An 18,784-nucleotide genomic window follows, 5' to 3' on the forward strand; every position below is an offset into this window, starting at 1 on the left:
AGCTCGAAATAAAAAATATTCTAGTAAACAATACATGAAATTATCAAAATGAAAGGAAAACGATTTTGATTTTAGATAATATGATTTTTTTTTTCAAAAGGAGTGATATCCAAAAACTGGTGAAATTTAAACAAACTCCCTTTATATACCCAGAAGAGCATTAAGCGAATAATCATAGTATGAAGTGCACAACTAAGCTCTCGCTATTTGTCGATAGACGGCGCCAGTAGTAAGTGCTGGTCGATTTTGGCATATCTAAAACGTGATGAACCATGCTGAGACATGTTCAGACATGTTGAAAACAAACCGGTTTGACACGTTAGTAATTTTATTGTCGTTGAAAAACTTTTGTTTGCGAGAAAAGTTTTGTTTGCGTCTTAGAATTGATGTTAGGTGCTTGGCAGTTTTGATAGTAATAAGCATAAAGTGTTAGTTGCCTCATTTCAATCAAGGAAAATGTTGGCTGAAGCGCATAGAATGTAAAAAAAGTTTACGAAAATGCTGCTCCAAGTAGAATAGCGTGCTTCCGTTGCTTCAAAGACGGTAATTTCAATGTTGATGAATGTCCACGTGAAGGAAGGTCTAAAACTGCTCGATGATGATCCATGTCAAACGCAGGAACAGCTTACTTTGGTATTAGGAATTGGGTTCTTATGATTCCTATAATTTAAAGCCAATAAACGTTGCTTCACCTGTGAACGAATGTTCCAGCGGCAAAAAAGGAAGGGTTTCTCCAACGCATCGTAACGAATGATGAAAAATGGATTTATTACAGTTACCCAAAGAGATCCAGGTAATGCACCGTCCGATTACTACTGGTTCCGTTGAAAAGCTGTTCTGCTCATATGAAAATATCCAAAACTGTTTTGTTTCGTAAAGGACCTCAAAAGACGAACACTTTTATCGTAACGTAACTCTGCATCTGATGAGGCAAAGTTATAGCTAGCGATGAGTAATATTTTGAATTTTTATAGGTAACTATTTTATCAAAATAAAGTGCACACTTAATATTTTCAATGAAAGGGCATAGATAGGCAAGAACGATTTTCCCATTGTCACTAAAATATTAATCATTAGAAAATCGCTGAAAATAACACAGATAGAGATAATAGTGTAGTCTGCAGCGTTAAAAGGTTTCAGCATGTTTTATGAAAAAGCAACCTACAGTGTTTCATTCATATCGATATGTACTTAAAAAGCAGCAGAAAATTTTTAATAGCCCTCAAATTGTCAAAGAGCCATCTTCGGCTTTTTGTCGTTAACGAGTGAATCATCGGAAAGAAATTGGGAAATCACAAAAGACAATAATGATTTCTCCTCTTCTGCGTTTTGCCTTTCTCCTAGAAAGGTATAGCAATCACTGGAAAAACCAAAGGTATAAAAGTGCTCCAAAGGGTCGAATCTCGTATATCAATCGACTTAGTTTGACGAGCTGAGCATTTTCTGTATGTGTGTGTGTGCGTGTGTGTGTGTGCGTGTGTGTGTGCGTATATGTGTGTGTGTATGTGTGTGTGTGTAACGCTCTCCCAATCTCACTCGATTTTCTCAGAGATGGCTGGACCGATCTTCATGGAATTAATTGCAAATGATAGGTATAGTTGCCCCATAAGACCCTGTTGAACTTCATTGTATTCGGATTTTTAGTTTAGAGGTTATGTTTAAAAATGAGAAAATCACGAAACATTATTATCTCAGAAACTACTCAACCGATTTTAACAAAATTGGTTTTGAATGAACGAAATACTTAAAAAACCCTTAACTTTTGAGTTTCATGAAGATTTAACGTGTGGTTCAGAAGTTATTTAAGGCAACGTGTTCTGGAGAGTGTTTAATCTCACTCATGTTTCTTAGAGATGGCTGAACCGATTTCCACAAAATCAGTGTCATTTGGAAGGTCTAGTTACCCTATAAAACCCTATTGATTTTTTTTTGCAATCGGACTATTACTTCGCCTGTTATGTTTAAAAATGTGAAATCCAGCTTTTCATAGGAACATATTCCGAAGACTACTCAAACTCACTCACTTTTCTCAGAGATGGCTGAATCGATTTCCACGAAATTAGTGTCAAATGAAAGGTCTAGCTGCCTCATAACACCCTATTGAATTTCAATGTAATCGATCTGTCACTTTGTCTGTAATGTATCAAAATATGAAAATCACGAAACTCCATTATCTCCGAAAGTACACAACCGATTTGAACAATATTGGTATCAAATGAACGGGCTAATTAAAGAATAATTGATGAATTTTATAGTGATTAAACACGTGGTTCAAAAATTGTGAAAAGAAACATGTTCCGGTGACTTTTCAAATTCACTCGTTTTCCCAAAAATGGCTGGACTAAATTCAACAATCTTAGTGTCAAATGAAAAGTTTGGCTTTCCTATAGGTTCCCATTTTATTTGACTATAATCGTATTTTTATTCCAACCGTTATGTATTAAATTATAAAAACAACGAAAGTCTATTATCTCAAAGATCACACGACTTATTTGAACATATCTAGTGTCATTTGAACGGGTTGTCTCTCAAACTCACAAGTAAGAAATGTCATAGCAATTTGATATGTGGTTCAAAAGTTATGAAAAAAACGAAATTCAAAGACTATTTAAAACTGTAACTGCTTTGATCAAAACATACGGCCTCAACAAAATTTAAACTTGGTATTGTGCTATTCGTACGTTCCCGGTATTGCTCGTGATTGAAATGTATGAAATTCAAAGTAAATTTATTTATTTATTTATTTATTTATTTATTTATTTATTTATTTATTTATTTATTTATTTCGTCAATCATTGGAGACTACATCTTAAAAGCTATTGCTAACATCACAAATATAGTTATGTAATTCTAGTGTTCAACATTTTTCTAAAAGCATTTCGTGACATCGTTAAATCAATAACTTCACAATATTTATTGTAAAGACTCATCATACTATTAACTGGCCCGGCCATGGCATATTCTGTTCTATAAGAATTTAATACGAAAATTTTTCGCGTTCTTAATGAGCGTGTAGGAGCATAAAAGTTGAGTTTTCCAAGCAAATTTTCCGAACTTATGCGTTGTGAAACTAAATCGTTGACAAGAGTTACCGAAGCAATTTCTCTTCTTTTTTCAAGCGTTTCTATATTAATAAGCATGCAATGAGATTCATAACAAGGGAGAGGAAATGAATTCCAACCTATTTTTCTTAGTGCATATAGCAAAAACTGTATTTGTACGGATTCGATTCTATTGGAATGGACGTCTTGATAAGGCGACCATTTCTTTTATTTCGCTATTTCTTCAGCATGAATATTTTACTCCTAATTATAAATTTTTTACCTTTTGCCTTCCTCCTAGAAAGGTATAGCAATCATTTGCAAAACCGAAGATATGAAAGTGCTCCAAAGAGCCGAATGGCATATATCACTCGACTCAGTTCGACGAGCTGAGCATTTTCTGTATGTATGTGTGTGTATGTGCAGATTTTTATTTTCACTCACTTTTCTCAGAGATGGCTGGACCGATTTCAATGAAATTATATGCAAATGAAAGTTCTAGTTGCCCCATAAGACCCTATTAAATTTCATTGTAGTTGGATTTTTATTTCAGAGGTATGTTTAAAAATGTAAAAATCACGAAACTTCAATATCTCAGAACCACACAACCGATTTCAACAATATTGGTATCAAATGAATGGGGTATCTTAAAAACCCTTAACTTTTGAATTTATATAGATTGAACATGTGGTTCAAAAGTTATGAAAAGAAACGTCTTCTGAAGACTGTTTAATTTCACTCATGTTTCTCAGAGATGGCTGAACCGATTTTCACGAAATCAGTGTCAAATGAAAGGTCTAGCTGACTCATAACACCCTATTGAATTTTACTGTAATTGAACTGTAACTTCGTCTGTAATGTACCGAATTGTGAAAATCACGAAACTTCATTATCTCAGAAAGTGCACAACCGATTTGAACAATATTGATATCAGATGAACGGGCTAGTTAAGGGTTAACTGATGAATTATGATTGAACACGTGGTTTCAAAATTTGACTGCCCTATACGTTCCCATTTCATTTGATTATAATCGAACTAAGCAACCGTTATGTATTAAATTGTTAATAAAACAACGAAATTCTATTATCTCAAAGATTACACGACTTATTTGAACATAAATAGTGTCATACGGACGAGTCATCTCTCAAGCTTACAAATAACATACTTCATAACAATTTGATATGTGGCTCAAAACTTATGGAAAGAAAAGAAATTCAAAGGCTATTATAAACCATACCTGTTTTGATCAATATATATAGCCACAATATAATATAAATGTGGTATCGTACCATTTCAATGTTCCCGGCATCGCTCGTGATTGAATTGTTCGAAATTTAGAGTCATTTCTTTTATTTCGCTATTTCTTGAGCATTTACATTACGTCAAATTTCATATTTTATACTTTTACTAGCTGACCCGGCAAACTTCGTCCCGCCTATTTTTGTGTTAAATATATTAATTTTCAACATTCCAAATTAATTGATTTCTTGCAATTTGTTTTTATCGTTTGAAATGATTGGTTTTATCGGAACGACAACATCCTCGACTTTTGCCTTTAGTACATCACCTCTATTCCGGAAATACTCATATTGGATGGTATTCAGTTATTTTCGTTGTTTTGGTGGTCATCTTCGAATTCAAGATGGTTTCCAGGGTCAATGCTTGGCTTCTAAACATTATTTCGATTACGGAAATATTCATATGTAGTAGTATTCGGCTGTTTTCCAGAAGTTGCCATCTTACAATTCAAAATGGTGTCTAAGGTCAATTTTAGCTCCATGCATCATTCTGGTTAAAGAAATACTCATATTGGGTGGTATTCGGTCACTTTAGGCTGTTTTTCAGAAACCGGAAGTCACCATCCTGGATTTTAAAATAGCATTTGGAGACAATTTCTGGCCCCTGAGCGTCATTCTGGTTCAAGAAACACCCATAATCGGTGTTATTTAGTCATTTTCGGCTGTTTTCCAGAAACCGGAAGTCACCATCTTAGAATTCAAAATGATGCCTGTGGTCGATTCTAGCTCCTGTGTATCATTCTGGTATCGAAGCATCTCATATTGGATGGAAATCGGCTGGTTTTGCCTTTCTCCTAGAGAGGTATAGCAATCACTTGCAAAACCGAAGATATAAAAGTGCTCCAAAGGGCCGAATGGCATATATCACTTGACTCAGCTCGACGAGCTGAGCATTTTCTGTATGTGTGTGTGTGTGTATGTGTGTGTGTTTTTTTTTTTTTTAAGGTGGCGGGGAAATCTGCAAACAGACACCTGAGAAGAGAACTCAGGTTGTGGGGATGAGACTAGGGGAGAGATGCTGGGGTAGTTACACTCCCCCAGACACCTACTCATCCCTGTCCCGACCCACTAAAACCCCTCCAGTCTCCAGCCCTGGTCTTCCCGGAACGACGGTTAAGTATTACGTCAGGGAGTGGCTTTTGTGCGTGATGCACCCTCTTTACTCTTATAACCTCCTAGCTAACTACCTGGAGACTGCTAATTAGCTACCACTGGCGTGTTGATGGTTGACCCGCCACACACGTTGCAGCTCCAGAACAATCTGAGAGGCGGCCGCACAGACCGCGTTCCAGATGTCCGGGTCGTCGCACATCCTCCGGACTAGATTGTCCGGAGTAGTGCCAGGCCCGCTCACAGCCATCATGTTGCTCCTCGCTCTTACGAAACGGGGGCATACGAAAAAGACATGCTCAGCAGTCTCCTCCTCCTCCACGCACTCGGGACACATGGGGGACACCGCGTGTCCGAACCTGTGCAGATATTGCCTGAAACAACCATGGCCTGACAGGCTTTGTGTCAGGTGGAAGTTCACTTCACCATGTCGTCTCCTGACCCAGCCGGATATCTCCGGTATGAGTCGGTGCGTCCATCTGCCCTTTGTGGAGTTGGACCTTTCCCGCTGCCAGCGGAGCATCGAGAATGGCCTTCTGGTACCTCGTATGCCCCTTGTGTCACGTTGGTCGAAACACTCTCTGTCCTCCTTGATGGCGATGCTGATAGGCATCATGCCGGACAAGACACAGATTGCATCGTATGACACCGTACGATACGCACTCGCAACTCTCAGGCACATGAGCCTGTAGGTACTTTCCAGTTTACCACGGTAACTGTTAGTACCTAGCGCTCTGGACCACACTGGCCCACCATACCTAAGTATGGACGAAACCACGCTGGCAAGAAGTCTTCGCTTGCTGCCATAAACCGCTGAGCTATTGGACATCATACGAGATAGTGCTGCAATAGCCGATGAGGCCCTCTTACAGGCATAGTCGACGTGACTCCCGAACGTGAGCTTGTCGTCCACCATAACCCCCAAGAGCTTCAGGGATCGCTTCGAGGTGATGGTGCAGTCTCCGACTCTGACCACCGCCTGTTGCTCCGATTTACGGTTGTTCACAACCGTGATCTCCGTCTTATGATGCGCGAGCTCCAGTTTCCTGGAGCGCATCCAGTCCTCGACCTTGCGTATACAGTGCGCGGCCGTCAACTCGACCTCCTCGATAGACTCGCCGTAAACCTCCAGCGTTATGTCGTCTGCAAAGCCGACGATCACAACCCCTACAGGGAACTTGAGTTTCAACACTCCGTCATACATGACATTCCACAACACCGGGCCCAGGATAGAACCTTGCGGAACTCCTGCGGTAATTGGGACGCACTTCTGACCCTCCTCCGTGTCGTAAACAAGTACTCGATTCTGGAAATAATTTTCCAGAATCTTGTACAGCGACACCGGTACATGGATGCTCCTGAGCGCGAGCGCTATGGAGTCCCAACTGGCACTATTGAACGCATTCTTCACGTCGAGCGTGACGATTGCGCAGTAGCGTATTCCCCTTCTCTTGCGCTGGATTGCTACCTCCGCCGTCTTGATGACGGAAGAGATTGCGTCCAGCGTGGACCTGCCCTTCCGGAAGCCGAACTGGTTACTTGCCAGACTGTGTACACCCTCCGTGTACCTCACCAGTCTGTTGAGGATGATCCTCTCAAGCACCTTGCCCGCGGTGTCCAGCAGGCAGATAGGCCTATATGCCAATGGGTCCCCTGGCGGTTTCCCAGCCTTCGGCAATAAGACCAGTCTCTGCCGCTTCCACCTGTCCGGAAAGAGACAGTCATCCAGGCACCTCTGCATGACTGCCCTGAACAGCCCGGGGGCCGTTTTTATCGCCAGCCTGATCGCCAGGTTAGGGATACCATCCGGTCCCGGTGCCTTGCTCACCTTTAGGGATTTGGCGATCACGATGAGTTCCTCATTCGTAACCCTTGCCTCCTCCCCTGCCTCGACACGGCTGTCGTCGCTCACGGATTGGATGCTCGGCAGGTTGGCCGACCATCTCTGGTCTATGTCTGAGATACTGGAACGTCGGACGTGAGACTCGACCGCCGGAGGCCAAGGACTTGGCTCGTGGCGTGGAAAGAGTCGCTCGATGATACGCTCCAGCATCGCTGGTGATCGCTCTGCAGGCGCCAGCGCGCCTTTAGTCTTGGCCATTACGATCCTGTAGGCGTCACCCCACGGATTTGTATTGGCACTCGCACATAGCCTATCGAAGCAGGCCCTCTTGCTGGCCTTTATCGCACTCTTTAGCATCGATCTTGCCGAACTGAATGCTGCGCGGCGCTCTGTCCTATCTTCTTCGTTTCGCGCACGCTGCATCCTCCATCTTGCACGGAGGCACGCACTGCGAAGGTCGGCTATCGCGTCCGTCCACCAGTAAACCGGTGGCTTTCCATTCCTAGGTTGGCGAGTCCTAGGCATGGTGGCGTCGCACGCCCGCGATAGCATAGCAACTAGTTGGTCAGCAGTCGGGCGGAGCCAACTGCCCCCCTCGCGCTCCCTTCTCATTGCCTCTTCGAATACCTCGGCATCAAAGTGCGATGTCCGACAACGACTCAGTGGCTGCTTGGTGTAGCAGCTGCTGAGCCGCGAAGCAATGGTTCAGGTTCAGTTGCGTCACCCTTACGCCCGTGGTTTCGCAGCCGGCTTACCGGCTGGGCACCTGGGGCCTCCCATAAAGTGTTTGGCGTCCCGTTTCTCGGAACATACCATGCACTTGGGAGACTCCCCACAGTCCTTTGCTTTATGGCCTGCACCTCCACATCGCCTGCACAGCTGGCTCCTATCGGGCCCCTTGCAGGTCCAGGACTTATGTCCGCCCTCGAAGCACCGGAAGCAAATGTCTGGTTGCTGTAGTATGCCCAGAGGACATACAGACCAGCCGACCTTCAACTTGCCCTCTTTCAGGGCCAGGTTAGCGTCCGCCGACGGTAGTCGGAAGGTAGCTATCTGGGTCCCCGCCGGACCTTTGCGGAGGCGGATAGACTCCTTAGCCACCTCCACCCCGCACTTCGCTTTTAGGGCTTGTGCAATGTCGCACCTCTCAGTGATTTCGTCCAGGTTTTTAAGCTGGAGAGTCACTTCTGAGGTGAGTGCCCGCACTTGCACCTCCTTCCCTAGGACCTTTTCAGCTACCGTTTTGTAGGTAGCCCCCTTGTTCTTGGCGTCCTTCCGGAGCTCAAGTATCATCTCGCCAGTGCGAGATCAGCGGATACTCCGCACATCCGCCCCCAGATCCTTGAGCTGGGTTTCCCCCCTCATCTTTTTCAAGACTTCTGAGTACTTCGACCCATCCGTCTTGAGTATGAGGGCATCACCCCTACTCCGCACCTTTTTGACATTTTTTGGTCCTCTGGCCGCTCCGCCATCATGTCGCGTCGCACCTTCCCGACGCTTCCTACCCTCTACGGTAGTCCAAGGGTTGCCCGTAGCCTCCACTTGTGCCTTTTCCGCGGTGGACCTTGAACCGGTTGGCGTGTGTTCCCGTGGGAGTAGCACGACCAATCGTTTCTTGGTGTTCCCGGGGGCCGTTTCCCCCGGGGACTGCCTCGTTCGCTTAGCGACCTGCCCCGTGGAGCAGACCGACGCGAACGAGGGGGCGTCTGTCTGCACCTCTTTAGATGCAGTCGCCCTCCCGGTCCTGGCCGCTTTCTCGGCCGCCTTCACCCGAGCTACGAGTTCTTCGTGCTCCTTTCTGGCTTCATCAATGGTGCTCCGAAGCAGGAGAAGGCTCTGCTTCAGGTCGCCAGCGATGTTTCGCCTGTTCGCCAAGAACTCGATTATGGCATCGAGTTTTTCAGACAGCGCCGCCACTCTTGGCCGCGTGTCCATACACCTTTCGACGGCCTTGACTAGCAAGGGACCGTCTACCGAGATGTCTGGTGTGGACACCGACGGATTCGCCGTTTTTCCACCTCCAGACTTCGCCGCATCCGTCTCCGCCTTCTTCTGCGGAGACCGCTGGATGCCACCTCTTGCGAAGGGATTTTGTAATCCCTCCGCACTCGTCTCTTTCGTTTTGAATGTGTTCATCTTGATGTTAAATGGGTCCCCCTTCCAGCCGCTATCCTTGTCCATGGTGGAGTAGTCGCCTATGTGGTCCCATGGTGGTCTATGCCGAAGCAGTGAGGTCGTGGCTAGGGTAAGCAGTCATAGCGCCTTATGGGCAACTATGACTCCACCGACCGGCGCAAGTCAGGAACAACCATCTGATCCTACTCCTGCCTGATTCCCACCAGGCAATAGACTCGGAACGTACTGGAAGGCCTGCCAGGTTTTATGGGACGGAGACCCCTGCACCGGGTACCACCTCGCCATTTCAAGCCGTTGTCACACGACTTTACTAAGGGAGCTCGATGCAGGTGCCAGCCCGAGGATGCGGTACCATTCCGAAATCTAGCTCATATCCGTTCACTACGTTGCCAGTTGCCATAATCGGGACCTTACTGGCATCAGTCCCGATGGGCGGGTAAGTGCTTTTGGGTGTTGGGAGCGGCTCTATTCGCTCCGTCAGAGGTGCTTCCGGGTGATTGTGGCTTTTGCGAGGAGTCGACTGTCCCTGGTCCGACGCTCACCACCCCTAGGCGACCTCCCGCTGCTGGTCCGGGACTTTTCGGCAGTGGTCATACCTGTATTGTGCGCCCTCGGCGATCGCCACACGTCGACCCGTGGTGGCATGCAGCATGCAGTGTGTGTGTGTGTGTGTGTGTGTGTGTGTGTATGTGCAGATTTTTATTCTCACTCACTTTTCTCAGAGATGGCTGGACCGATTTCAATGAAATTAATTGCAAATGAAAGGTCTTGTTGTCCCATAAGACTCTATTGAATTTTATTGTAATCGGATTTTTAGTTTAGAGGTTATGTATCAAAATGTAAAAATCATGAAACATCATTATCTCTAAAACCACACAACCGATTTGAACAAAATTGGTTTCAAATGAACGGTCTACCTAAAAACCCTCAACTTTTGAATTTTATGAAGAATGAACTTGTGGTTCAAAAGTTATAAAAAGAAACGTGCTATGAAGAGTGTTTAATCTAACTCATGTTTCTTAGAGATGGCTTGACCGATTTTCATAAAATCAGTGTCAAATGGAAGGTCTAGTTGCCCCATGAGACCCTATTGATTTGTTTTGCAATCGGACTATTACTTTGCCTGTTATGTTTAAAAATGTGAAATCCAGCTATGAAAAGGAACATATTCCGAAAACTACTTGAACTCACTCACTTTTCTCAGAGATGGCCGACCCGATTTCCACAAAATTAGTATCAAATGAAAAGTCTAGCTGCCTTATAACACCCCTTAGAATTTTACCGTAATCGAACAGGAACTTCGTCTGTAATGTACCGATATGTGATAATCACGAAACTTCATAATCTCAGAAACTACACAACCGAATAGATCAATATTATTATCAGATGAGCGGGCTAGTCAAGGGTTAACTGATGAATTATGATTGAACACGTGGTTTCAAAGTTTGACTGCCCTATACGTTCTCATTTCGTTTGATTATAATCGAACCTAAGCAACCGTTATGTATTACATTGTTAATAAAACAACGAAAATCTATTATCTCAAAGATTACATGACTTATTTAAACATAACTAGTGTCATACGAACGAATCATCTCTCAAACTTACAAATAACAAACTTCATAACAATTTGATATGTGGCTCAAATGTTACAGAAAGAAAAGAAATTCAAAGACTATTTGAAACTATACCTGCTTTGATCGATATGTGACCTAAACATAATTTAAATGTGGTGTCGTACTATTTGAACGTTCCAAATACATTGATTCCTTGCGATGAGTTTGAAATCAACAAACGCACGACGAATCGGCCATAGGATATGATCAAAGTCAAATAACAAATTGTTTGAAATGATTGGTGGTATTTGATAATTTTCAGCAGATTTTCTGGCATCAATCAGACACCAGAAATACCCATATTGGGAGGTATTTAGTTATTTTGGTTGTTTTCCAGAAACTTAAAAATGGTCGTCTTTAAATTCAAAATGGTGTCCAGAGTCAATGTTTGGTTTCTATGCATCATCTTGATTACGGAAATATCCATATTGAGTATTATTCGTTCATTTTCGACTGTTACCTAGAAGTTGCCATTGAGCAATTTAAAATGGAGCCTGAGGTTAATTGTTAGCTCATTGCATCTTTCTGGTTCCAGAGATACTCATATTGGATGGTATTTGGTTATTTTAGGCTGTTTTTCACAAACCGGAAGTCGCCATCTGGGATTTTAAAATGGTATTTAAGATAATTTCTGGCCTCTGAGCGTCATTCTGGTTGAAGAAACACCCATATTGGGTGTTATTCGATCATTTTCGACTGTTTCCCAGGAACCGAAAATCGCCAACCTAGAATCCAAAATGGGCTCTGTGGTCGATTTCAGCTACTGTGTATCATTATAGATCCAGAGATACTCATGTTGGACGGAAATCGGCAATTTTTGTCTGTTTTCCAGAAACCAGAAGTTGCCATCCTACAATTCATAATGGTGTCTGAGGTAAATTTTCACCTTCTGGTAACCTTCTGGCTCTGGAGATACTCATATTGGGTGGTATTTGGTCATTTTCTGCTGTTTTTAGAAACCGAAAGTCGCCATCTTAGAATTCAAAATGGTATTTGTGGTCCATTTGAGCTCCTGTGTATCATTCTAGATCCGGATATTATTATATTGGGTGGAAATCGGCCATTTTTTGGCTGTCTTCCAGAAACCGGATGTTGCCATCTTACAATCCAAAATGTTGCCTGAGGTCGATTATGGAACATATTTGTTACCACTAAAAACATTCACCTACCAAATATGGTTCCATTTAGTTGATTAGTTTGCGAGATGTGCAGAAATTTGTGCAGAAACATGTGCTTCCATAAAAGGGAGGGGCGTCGAACCATTATGGACATATTTGTTACCTCCAAAAACATTCACATACCAAATTTGGTTGTATTTTCTCGGTTCTTGAGCTGTGCGAAATTTGTGTTTCATTTGTATGGAACCCCTCCCTTTCCGAAAAGGGAAGGGCGTCCAACTATTATGGACATATTTGTTACCCACTAAATATACTTATTTGAATATACATTTATTGGAATGAAGTGTTCATGTAAATTTATTTTTACAAATAATAAGTTTGAATGAGAAAGGCTGGGTCTGACCGCTAGGTGGATTAATTTAGGTTTTTTTGGCTGTTCTTAAGAAAGCGGAAGTCGCCATCTTGGATTTCAAAATGGCATTTGGAGACAATTTCTGGCCTCTGAGCATCTTTCTGGTTAAAGAAACACCCATATTTGGTTGTTTTTGGGTCATTTTCGGCAGTTTCCCAGTCACCGGAAGTCGCCATTTCACAACTCAAAATGTTGTCGGAGGTCGATTCGTGGTTTCAGTGCTTCATCACGATTTCGGAAATACCCATATTGGGTGGTATTTGGTCATATCCCGCTGTTTTTCAGAAACCAGAAGTCGCCATCTTGGATTTCAAAATGATATTTGGAGACATTTTTCGGATAGAAACCGGAAGTTTCCATCTTAAATTTAACAATGGCGTCTTCGAAAATTTTTCTTGCTCTCAAAAACCTCAACATATCAAATTTGGTTCCATTTGCTTGATTATTTCTCGAGATGTGCAGAAAGTTGTGTGGAACCCCTCCTTTCAGAAGAAGGAGGGGTGTCGAAACATTGTAGACATCTTTGTTACCCCTAAAAATATTCTCCAGCCGAGTTTGGTTAGTTCACGAGATGTGCAGAAATTTTTGTTTCACTCGTTTGGAACCCCTCCCTCACATAAGAGGGAGAGGTGTCGAACCATTATAGACTTATTTGTTATCTCTAAAACCATTTACATGTCAAATTTGGTTCTATTTGGTGGATTGGTTTTCAAGCTGTGCGAAATTTGTGTTTCTTTTGTATGGGACCCCTCCCTTTTAAGAAAGGGAGGGGTGTCAAACTGTTATGGATATATTTGATACCCCTAAAAATATCCTCCGGCCAAATTTGGTTTCATTTGCTTGGTTAGTTCTTGAGATGTGCCGAAATGTGTGTTTCATTTGCACGGAACCCTTCCCTTTTAGTAGAGGGAGGGGTGTCAAACCATTATGGATATATTTGTTACCCCTAAGAACATCCACCTGCCAAATTTGGTTCCATTTGCTTGGTTAGTTTTCGAGATGTGCATGAATTTGTGTTTCATTTGTATGGGACCCCTCCCTTCTAGAAAAGGGAGGGGTATCAAACCATTATGGACATATTTGTTACCTCTAAAAACATTCACATACCAAATTTGGTTGTATTTTCTTGATTGGTTCTTGAACTGCGCGAAACTTGTGTTTCATTTGTATGAGACCCCTCCCTTTTAGTAGAGAGAGGGGTGTCACACCATTATGGATATATTTGTTACCCTTAAAAACATCCACCTGCCAAATTTGGTTCCATTTGCTTGGTTAGTTTTCGAGATGTGCATGAATTTTTATTTTATTTGTATGGGGTCTCGATATATCTTAGTCACCTTTCTCGGCCCCTAAAACCCCTATATACAAAATTTCACGCCGATCGGTTCAGTACTTTCCAAGCCTATATGGAACAGACAGACAGACAGACAGACAGAGCTGCATTTTTATATGTTTAGATTACAACATCATTATTTTAGAACCCAAAAAGTGAATACACATGTATTGGATTGAAGCGTTCATGTAAAACTATTTTTAAAAATAATAAGTTTGAATGAGAAAGGCTGGGTCTGACCGCCAGGTGGATTAATTTAGGTTTTTTGTGTCATTTGTGACAATTGATTAATGTACCAAAGGGAATAGAAATTGTTATAAAATTGGTAGCATGCTGTAAATTAACTCCACCATTAGCCAATAAAAGTCGAGGAAAAATCCTAGAAAGTTCGTCTATACAATGTTTGCCAACCAAAACGTCGTTTGGCAGACATAATATTTTATTGACAGTAGCTTCCTGAACCAATTTCGATGGCATAATCGATGATATGAAATATTCAAACATTGTATGAAAAAAAAAATCATATTGGTAAAATTTTTAAAAAAATTCGGTTTCGATTTGCACAAATGGGATGCCGAAGAACAACTAGAAACCAAATATTTGATTTTACTTCACCATCTCTTTCAACCCTTTTATTCCCGTTACTGATTTATTTTTGCGAGAAGTCACAATAACAGGGAATGTTATTGCCAAAAACCATATCTGAATACTGAGCTCGGTTTCATAACCTGGAAGTAATGGCATGAAGTGACTAATCACATAAAGATAACACTGGAAACAAACTCTCTACTATAAAATACGCAGTTGTTTACAAACTCGAGCCACCGCCAATTGTAGTTCGATCAAATGAGGTGGATTGGAATACCAATATTAGCAGTGGTGGCCTGCATTCTGGCCCCAATTCAGAGCCAAGATCTTACCGACGATCAGATAGAGGTAGCAGTATCATAAAGCGCAAAATTGATTACGTATTATAACCTTTTCGTTGCTATTTCCAGGAATATATTCGAGAGCACTTGCCTCCTCGCGAATTAATATGTCCCCTTTTAGATGATATTACGGAATGGTGTTATAGCGGAGACTCTCAGGTACGAATCGGAGCTGAGCTGTAGCCAGCCCAGGGCTGACACGTGCTACAATGTTTTATTTATTTTTCATTTCTTTAAGAAAATATCCAGCGATTTTATACAATCTCGCGATGAGGTGTGTCCTTATGTCCCAAACCTCAAGCAATGGTGCCTTCAACGTGAGATTTTCCCTAATCCGTAGGTCGTACCAAGCAAACTTATTTCACTATCTTTTAAACTTTCTGTTAATATTTTCCCATTACAGAATCAACTTCCACTGGTCTAGAGATGAAACTGCTGTGGGTGACAGTGTACAAATGGTCCTTAAGCTAATAAATCCAATTTGTCCGTCGTATATTGTAAAACTGAAACGATTTGGTCCTATTCAACGGTATTAGAATAACACAAAATTTTCGATACGAATTAATGCTTAAGCAAACTGCAAACTGCTTTCAATGTGCGGTAAAATGTATACGTAAAAATGCCAATCAAGCTTCAGTTTCGTTCTCAACCCATTAATTAGAACGAACATTTACATTGCAATCAGTTCTGAACGTACGTGCTTATAATAATTACGATTACCAGAATCGTACAGTTCTTTCCGTGGGCTGACCCAAATAGAAAATCGAAACAAAATTTCTCCCATTCGCCAATAGTGCGAGAAGAGGAGATACAGAAAAACAAAACAAACCGCCTGGACGTCCGATGGCGGAAGAACTATAATTGCGGCCTACAATGTACGATCCAGTACGCTCTCTGGCCGTTCGGTTCGCAGCTTGGCATGAGTTCTAATTATCAAGTGAAATCTGGGTTGAACGCTTGATTGAAAACGAGCGGACGTTGAAAGCTTCCCATGCCGCGAGCTGTGGTGTGGAAGCCAAACACCATCAGATTCGGACGATTTATCAGCAGAAGTTCCTCGTAGAGAGTTCGATAGAACTTCGGTTGATGGCAGCGAGTGCTGTTGTAAATCAGAAGAAAGCTTACAAGAGCCCTCCACTTTGGGAAAACAATTCCGAACCAAACGGCTTCCAGAAGGTTTCTCTCCACTGAAAATAACCTTACTGTTTGTGCTTAATAGGCAGGTAAGCGAAAAATCGTTCAAAAATAGCAATATATTTCATAACAGAACGGTTCTTGCCGCTCTGGTAGCAGATCAATTTCGAGCCACGAGATTGGTTGTGCTTTCCTAACCTTCAAGTGTACGATATTGTGCTAATTTGTTTCGTGTTGTTTCACAACTCAAAAAAAGAATAACAACCAAATGTCCTGAACGTTCTCCAGAGGCAAATCTGCTCGCCCGCGTGATAAAGTGAGAACAATTTGAATTAGAAACGGGTTTTCGAGCGCGCGAAATTTCGCGAGCGCACACCATCTGCGGCGGGTGATTAACCGTTTTGCCGTTCCACGTCTGATGATGTGCGATCGTATCGTTATTTTCATCTCCTTTTTCGCTTGGAACTCCGCTTATGGAGCAACTCAGCGGCGGTGCAGCTTTTTCTCCAACGTCGAGACACGCGCCGTGCAATCAGCTAGCAAACGAAAAACGTGTTGATTTTCCTTCCATAGGCATTGTAGGTTTTTTGCGCACAGTCTCATATTTGAAGAAGCAACTGCTTGGCCTGTTTAAGTGCAGCGCATGAAAACAATGCATGTGTGTGTGGGTTTTAAAGGGGCGGTGAATCAAGACTGAATGAATAGAAAAAACAATTCAAATAACTATGAGCGTACTGTTCCGTCCATTGTCGTTACTTATTACATCACGATTAGTGTTATTACTGTTGGAGTAATTGTTTGGAAATCGAATGCATAACATGCGCCGTTAGGGTCGCTTTAGTTTGAGGTAGATAATGAGACCTTAGACGACTTTCTTTCGGAAATCAAGAGACAATTAGTCAGCCGAGGGAACGCCGCCGGGGGCAAAGATTTAACATGCTGGGCAGTGAACGTACGGATCACCGATCATGCAGATCACCAAACGATCGATCGACTAATGGCTTAAGTCCATAGCCGCCGCGAAGTTGATTGAAATTCAATTCGCACTATGATTGTCACTTTCGCTTACTTTTCTCGTTTCTCTGGTCAGTGTAACTTCCCGACCGAAACGTATCGCGCAGTCCCCGGGTTAATAGCTCCAACTCCAATTTCTGATGTAAGGGCTGTGCACGGAAGATGGTCAGCAATGTGAGTGGTTAGCTAAAGCTGCGGATGGGCAGTCCGTATGGTGCAACGAACGCGAAAATCTGAGCTCGGACTGCACGGTGAGGTAATCTTAAATGATAATCGGTCAAAGTTCATGCTTACGTTAGAAAATCTAGTAATATTTTCTTTTCTTGGTAGATCAGTTGACCAAATTTTGCAACATTCTAGCATTAGTTATTTTTCTTGAATTGTTAGATGTCAGCGAGCCGAAACAAAAAATAACTGGAAAAAATTAGCAAGTTTTCAAGAACTCAGCTCCGTTTCTGGACACAATCGAAAAAAGAGATGAGAAAAAATAAAATGAAATTTCAGAAATATCATTATCTTTGTCAATATCATCATCATTTTAAAAACAAATGTCAGAAAATAAGGCACTATTGAAATATTTTGTAATTAATGCACACTACATAGGCTGAAATGTCTTCAATTATTGTAGCGGTCCTCTAACGCGACAAATCTTTCAAATGTTCGTTAATTTTTTACTCGGAGGTTGAAAAACCGCACCGAAAAATCGCCAGCAGAATCACCAGGAGTATTATCTTGGTGAAAGAGTTTTATTTCTTTGCCGCATAATTTAATTACAGGTTTTACCTTTGAGCTTTACTTGGAAAAAATGAAAGATTATGGCTCGTCAACCATTCTTGTGAATTTCAGCCCTCCTGGCAAAGATAACTTTTTCAGAAACTTGAATGAGTTTTCCAGTAACGTAGAAGCGACCATGATGTATAGAGACATGTTGTAACGGTATGTCAAATGCAGGATCGGCCATGTTGGATTTGATTGCGAAGAAGATTATTTATAAACAGCCCCTGGAAAAAAAATTTTTGCATCGTTGAATACATCATTTTAACACATTTATATTGTAAAAATAACAATGCTACATGCCCTGATATCAATATTTTTGCTTCTTGAAAGCAACTATAAGTTAAACACTGAAAACTGGAAGGTTTCTTTTTAAAGTGAGCAAGGAAACAGAAATAAACAAGGGAAAATTTCTTCCTGTTGCATAGTGATACTTCGTCTAAGCAAAAAACACTACCTCACCCCTCGCCTACTTTTTGATCAAACCGTTACACCATGTTCTACTCATCATGGAAGCGACGAACACGGCGAGCATTTACTCTGTAGCCTTTCGTACACTGGAAAAACTGCGCACGCTCCATCCAAGTGTTTCATCAATTGGATATGAAAATGAGCCTGCATTGTTTTTTTTTTTTTGTAGATTTTTTTTTTTCATTTTAATATCGAATAAAAATCATTCGAAGCTCGGTGAACATTCAATATCCAAGCACTTTATGTTTATATGTCATAACACGAGAATTGAACCCTCGCTCTGTTAGGAAGTTTGCCGAGATAAATTAAGTGTGCACAGGAATGGGCAAAAGCCATAATCTTTTTAGGGCAACTTCTTTGAGCTTTAGGGGAACTTTTTTTCGCGTTTGTCTACCAGTGTTATGTTATCATTTAAAAGATAGTCTGTTTACCTGTTATGCCTTGCGAATCCCAAAAATACCGGTCAACACTTAACCGTTTGGTTATTGTGTTATTTTTGATGAAATATTATATTTGCTACATGACTTTTTGGTTGGTAAACAATGTATAGATAA

General features: G+C 41.9%; 1 protein-coding gene across 4 annotated transcripts; it reads left to right on the plus strand.

Moving 5' to 3' along the window:
- The first annotated feature begins 14,723 nt into the window (after positions 1 to 14,723).
- Positions 14,724 to 17,444, plus strand: LOC129723667 (uncharacterized). 4 transcript variants are annotated; one of them, XR_008727788.1, is made up of 6 exons: positions 14,724 to 14,844; positions 14,907 to 14,996; positions 15,076 to 15,173; positions 15,241 to 16,060; positions 17,062 to 17,241; positions 17,316 to 17,444. XR_008727788.1 is itself a non-coding variant. In XM_055678006.1 (4 exons), the coding sequence occupies exons 1-4, from the start codon at positions 14,755 to 14,757 to the stop codon at positions 15,371 to 15,373; spliced, it is 411 nt and encodes a 136-aa protein (XP_055533981.1). In that variant the 5' UTR covers positions 14,724 to 14,754; the 3' UTR covers positions 15,374 to 17,411. The 4 variants fall into 4 exon arrangements, 1 of the variants encoding a protein (XP_055533981.1); XR_008727789.1 differs by having other exon boundaries at positions 15,076 to 15,177; positions 15,241 to 17,241; XR_008727787.1 differs by having other exon boundaries at positions 15,241 to 17,241.
- The last annotated feature ends 1,340 nt before the right edge of the window (positions 17,445 to 18,784 follow it).

Source organism: Wyeomyia smithii, chromosome 2, assembly GCF_029784165.1.
Source record: "Wyeomyia smithii strain HCP4-BCI-WySm-NY-G18 chromosome 2, ASM2978416v1, whole genome shotgun sequence".
Classification (NCBI taxonomy): domain Eukaryota; kingdom Metazoa; phylum Arthropoda; class Insecta; order Diptera; family Culicidae; genus Wyeomyia; species Wyeomyia smithii.

Bases quoted from the DNA above. Each gene is read 5' to 3' on its own strand.
- LOC129723667 (XM_055678006.1), top strand. From the start codon at position 14,755: ATGAGGTGGATTGGAATACCAATATTAGCAGTGGTGGCCTGCATTCTG. The intron at 14,997-15,075 runs GTACGAATCGGA...CATTTCTTTAAG, and splicing joins GTTATAGCGGAGACTCTCAG to AAAATATCCAGCGATTTTAT. The intron at 15,174-15,240 runs GTAGGTCGTACC...TTCCCATTACAG, and splicing joins CGTGAGATTTTCCCTAATCC to AATCAACTTCCACTGGTCTA.